This window comes from Oxyura jamaicensis (genome assembly GCF_011077185.1).
Source record: "Oxyura jamaicensis isolate SHBP4307 breed ruddy duck chromosome 1 unlocalized genomic scaffold, BPBGC_Ojam_1.0 oxy1_random_OJ71271, whole genome shotgun sequence".
Lineage (NCBI taxonomy): Eukaryota > Metazoa > Chordata > Aves > Anseriformes > Anatidae > Oxyura > Oxyura jamaicensis.
In genome coordinates this window covers 1-1,712 of record NW_023302991.1, presented here as the reverse complement: position 1 = coordinate 1,712, position 1,712 = coordinate 1, and the positions used below count along the sequence as shown (strand labels likewise).

General features: G+C 66.5%; 1 protein-coding gene across 1 annotated transcript; it reads left to right on the top strand.

Moving 5' to 3' along the window:
* The first annotated feature begins 362 nt into the window (after positions 1–362).
* On the top strand, positions 363–790 carry LOC118156828 (histone H4-like). Its single transcript, XM_035311052.1, is given in 2 exon segments — positions 363–416; positions 418–790. Coding segments are annotated over 2 exon segments (312 nt in total). The 5' UTR covers positions 363–377; the 3' UTR covers positions 691–790.
* Positions 791–1,712: the final 922 nt, after the last annotated feature.

Sequence of the window (1,712 nt, the reverse complement as noted above, 5' to 3'; positions counted from 1 at the left end):
CCGGGGCTGCTGCGGACCCGGCCCCGCGCAGGGGGCACGGCCGGGACCGGGAGGGACCGAGGCCGGCGGGAGCCGAGCGGGGAGCCCCGAGCGCGGGGAGCCCCGAGCGCGGGGAGCGCCGGGCGGGAGCCCCCGAGCGGGCGAGGCCGCCGCTGAGGGCGAGGCACGGGGCGGGCGGCGCCGGGGCAGAAAGAGGCCGAACGCCCGGCTCGGCTGCCGGCCCCCGGGAGGGAAGCGGTGGGGGGAGGGCGGAGCCTGCGGGCCTGCCCCCGCCTCCTCGGCGCCCGCCGCAGTTCTCAACCAGGTCGGACCCCGCCACTTATACCGCGCCTCAGCGGGGCTGGCGGCGCGCAGTGTGGTCTGCAGGTGGTGCGAGCATGTCTGGCAGAGGCAAGGGCGGGAAGGGGCTCGGCAAGGGGGGGCGCCAAGCGGCACCGCAAGGTGCTGCGCGACAACATCCAGGGCATCACCAAGCCGGCCATCCGGCGCCTGGCGCGGCGCGGCGGCGTCAAGCGCATCTCGGGGCTCATCTACGAGGAGACGCGCGGCGTGCTCAAGGTGTTCCTGGAGAACGTGATCCGCGACGCTGTCACCTACACCGAGCACGCCAAGCGCAAGACGGTCACGGCCATGGACGTGGTCTACGCCCTCAAGCGCCAGGGACGCACCCTCTACGGCTTCGGCGGCTAAACTTGTCGTAGGTTAGGACTCGCTTTTACCAAACACAAAGGCTCTTTTCAGAGCCACCCAAGCTTTCAAGAGAAGGGCGTTAATTACTGCTCATAGACGTGTTCTTGTGATTTTTTACTTGGGAAGGAAGCGGGTTGGGTTCTCCAGAGCTTAATCGGGACCATCCGCCCCCTATCACCACCTCCCCAGTCGTTATTCCCCCTCCGTGGTGCAAGCACCTGGAAAGACGATCACGGACGGGGTGCTGCTCCTCCCGTGGTCTCTCAGTGATTGCGCGCGGTGAACGCCTGGAAGGCTTAACTCGAGGAAAAAAGTTCCTCGGCTCTGACTTTGTCCTCCCGTTCTCCAGTGGCAGCCGCTTCCCCTCTCCCGCGGTCCAACATCGAGTGGGAGCGGTGAGGGAAGGAAAACCGGGGGGGGGGGGACAAGCGCTATTGTTAGAGCCGCGTCTCTGCAGCTGCCTTCAGAGCAGTAGCCTCAAGGGGGAGGCTCATGAAATGGCGGGGCTATCTCCTCCCGTTAGCTCAGGCCGTTCTCTACGCGGGAAGGCACAAAGGGGGGGTGGGGGGACACGACAAGAAGCGGCCACCATCGCTTGTGGCGCCCCGGGGACAGGGGAGGACGGAAGTGGCACGCCCTGCGCGAAACCCGCTTCGCTTACTGCCTGCCCTCCTCCCACTCGCTGCCTGAAAGGCTGCCGGCTCTCCGAGCTCGTCTCCCGCTCTCCCTCCCCCTTCATCCTCCCCGGGCGCCTTGAAACGAAGAACTGAACAGCTACCACGACTACACAAGGGCCAGGGGCTCAATCTAAATAGCTCGCCGCCCGCATCCCTCCCAGCTCCTTTAACTCCGACCGTCCGAAAAGAGCCCTTGCACAGATTATCGCGCGCCTGCTGAGATTCAGCTCTCTCTGGTGGCTGCGTGGTGGCTCTTAAAAGAGCCTTTGGGTTTGGTGGTCGCGGGCAGGAGCCTCAGGCGCGCTCCCCGCGGATGCGGCGGGCGAGCTGGATGTCCTTGGGCAT